The following is a 2,398-nucleotide window of genomic DNA, read 5'->3' as shown; positions in this document are numbered from 1 at the left end:
GTCTGGATTTACCCTGCAGAGATCTGAGGAGCAGTTAACCATAGTCCTCAGAAATCCAGCGGAGGTTAGAACGCCAACATAAAGAAAGACGAAGGTGAGAGACAACGGGACAAAGTGAGGGACATCCGGGGGGGAATTTCCGGTGGCACCTGAAAAATCCTGGAAATGAAACGTTGTCAATTTAGAGTACTGAGCATATGACTGGATGAATAAGACTTGGATTATACTGCACGGGTTGTGTGAGAGTTTGTAAAAGGATATGGGTCTGCTGCTGTTAAACGGGGCCCACTGCTACCTCAATGTATCTACAGTTTTTCTCTGCTTTTGGATTCCTCGTTCACCATGGAGGCACGCGAGAAAAAGTTATTTTTCAAGACTTTAAAGTAACACGAGATGAGTAATTGATATACAAATGACAATTTTTGGGGGTGAAGTATTCCTTTTATAGCTATAGGATCCCGTCAGCCTGTGACAGAAGGGGTCTACGTGTCCAGTGGTTTACCTTTTGTGTTGTCTTTGGGGACTTCAGGCGTATTTCTTTCTCCGACACCGTCCACAATCAAAACCCGGCCTTGGATCTTTACTTCGTGTTTCCACTGCCGTACTTTCTCAGCAATAGCTTTATTTTTAAACTCCACAAAAGCAATACTGTTGAAAAATAAGGAAATTACAAATATTGTACAAATGATACAAATGTGACTTTTTATTTCCATAACCATCACAGGTTAATGCAGGTTTTACTAAACTCTCACCCTTTCTTTGGGCCTTCGGTTCCACCAGGAAACCTAACGGCGATGGCCTTGCGGAACGCTTTCAGAATGTCCTCTTTTGTTGCGGTGTATGGGACATTTTTCAAAAACAAACATCTGCTATCTTTGGCTGTGAAAAACACAACAGACAGTCCTCAAGTCAGACATTCATTGTATATCAACTTCCTTGGACTCTGATGTTTTACATTCCCAGATCATCACACCATAAATCCATTATTTTAGCAGTTAATGAAGAAAAACTACACCCAAAAAGCAATTATAGAATGTATTTTGGTCAATATTAAAATCCTAATTATTTAATATGATTAGGTTAGATGACTTTTGAAAAGATGTTTTATTTATTGAACTTAGAAACCAAATTAACAGTGAAAACACCTTGATCTGTGACATTTCCCTTGATACTTAAGGAATAAAAAAATAAAAAAACAAATTGGGAAAAAGATGTCATTACATTACAAAAGACAAAATAAGAGTTTACAAACAAAAAAATTAAAAAACAAAAAAATATGTTTTTCACCATTACATTTTTTTTGTGATGTTACGTACAGTGCCCTGAGAGGCCACAACTTGTTGAGTGCTGTGGTCTAATTGTGTGCGTTTTGTTAATGTTGCGTGCTGTGGCCTCTCAGGGCCACCGTAGTTAGGAGCCAAAATTGCAAAAAAAATGTCATTAATCAACCAGCCATAAACCAAAATTCAGCTTTATAGTTTAATATTATAAACTCAACAATGGATGCCCTCTGGTGGCTTAGACAAGCACTGCCGCTGCACCTGGATCTAAAATGGCAAGTGACAGAATGGAAATAAATGTGTAATAAAACAATTTCGTTGAGTTACCCTTTTTGTCCTCCGCTGGAGCTTTAATCTTCACCGCATCAGCACTTTTGACCTTTGCTTTGGCAATCTTCATTGGCTTCTCATCCATCATTTCTCCGTTCAACGTCAAGCCTTTGGTTAAGTCCATCTCGGAGGCCAAATCTACAAATGCATGTTTTCTACAACAGCAAAACATTAATTTTGAGTTCATTTTGAATTTTTAGTAGGAGCAATACTGATGTATCAGTGAATGAAACAAACAATATCTAATGTACCTACTCCTCCCCAAAGTTAATCAGCATACTCACTTGGACCGGTCTAATCTGATGTCTTGGACCAGGAGACTTTGTTTCATCAAGTAATTTGCTAAGGAAGCTTTGATTTCGTCAAATGTTTTGGAGTTGTTCAGGTTGCCAACATAAAGACAGAAGCCTGCAACAAAAACAAGAAGGAGACATGTGTGAGAGCAAGAATATTAGGCCTGTAGCAGAACAGGGCATTGAGCTGTGTTTTGAGTTCATACCATCATTGATGTGCTTGGTTTTCTTTGATGGAGAGGTCTCAACAGCAGAACTTGCCTTCCGCTTCCCTTTTACTGCAACCACAAAGAAAATGTTATAACTACGGCATAACTACAGAGAGTACAAATGGCCGACAAACTGTCTACAAGCAGTTTAGATGAAGTTGTATCAAATTATAGAAGAGGTGAAAGCTTTAAGTAGTTTTACAGCTTTTGGTTTAAATAAAGCGATGGACTTCAAGGCTGCCGTGTATGAAAGACTAATCTTCATCGGGGCGGCTGTGGCTCAGTG

General features: G+C 38.9%; 1 protein-coding gene across 2 annotated transcripts in view; it reads right to left on the bottom strand.

Moving 5' to 3' along the window:
- Positions 1 to 2,398, bottom strand: part of LOC116699777 (nucleolin) — a 14,073-nt gene that overhangs the window by 6,971 nt on the left and 4,704 nt on the right. For both annotated transcript variants that reach the window (XM_032532527.1, XM_032532528.1), the window contains exons 7-11: positions 2,110 to 2,181; positions 1,895 to 2,018; positions 1,608 to 1,765; positions 753 to 879; positions 503 to 648 (exon numbers count right to left, since the gene is read on the bottom strand). In XM_032532527.1, the coding sequence (XP_032388418.1) occupies positions 503 to 648; positions 753 to 879; positions 1,608 to 1,765; positions 1,895 to 2,018; positions 2,110 to 2,181 (627 nt within the window). The remainder of the gene's footprint in view (positions 1 to 502; positions 649 to 752; positions 880 to 1,607; positions 1,766 to 1,894; positions 2,019 to 2,109; positions 2,182 to 2,398) is intronic.

The sequence above is a fragment of the Etheostoma spectabile genome, chromosome 12 (assembly GCF_008692095.1).
Source record: "Etheostoma spectabile isolate EspeVRDwgs_2016 chromosome 12, UIUC_Espe_1.0, whole genome shotgun sequence".
NCBI classification, from domain to species: Eukaryota; Metazoa; Chordata; class Actinopteri; order Perciformes; family Percidae; genus Etheostoma; species Etheostoma spectabile.
The sequence above is the reverse complement of the archived record's forward strand: the minus strand, read 5'-3'. Positions and strand labels throughout refer to the sequence as shown.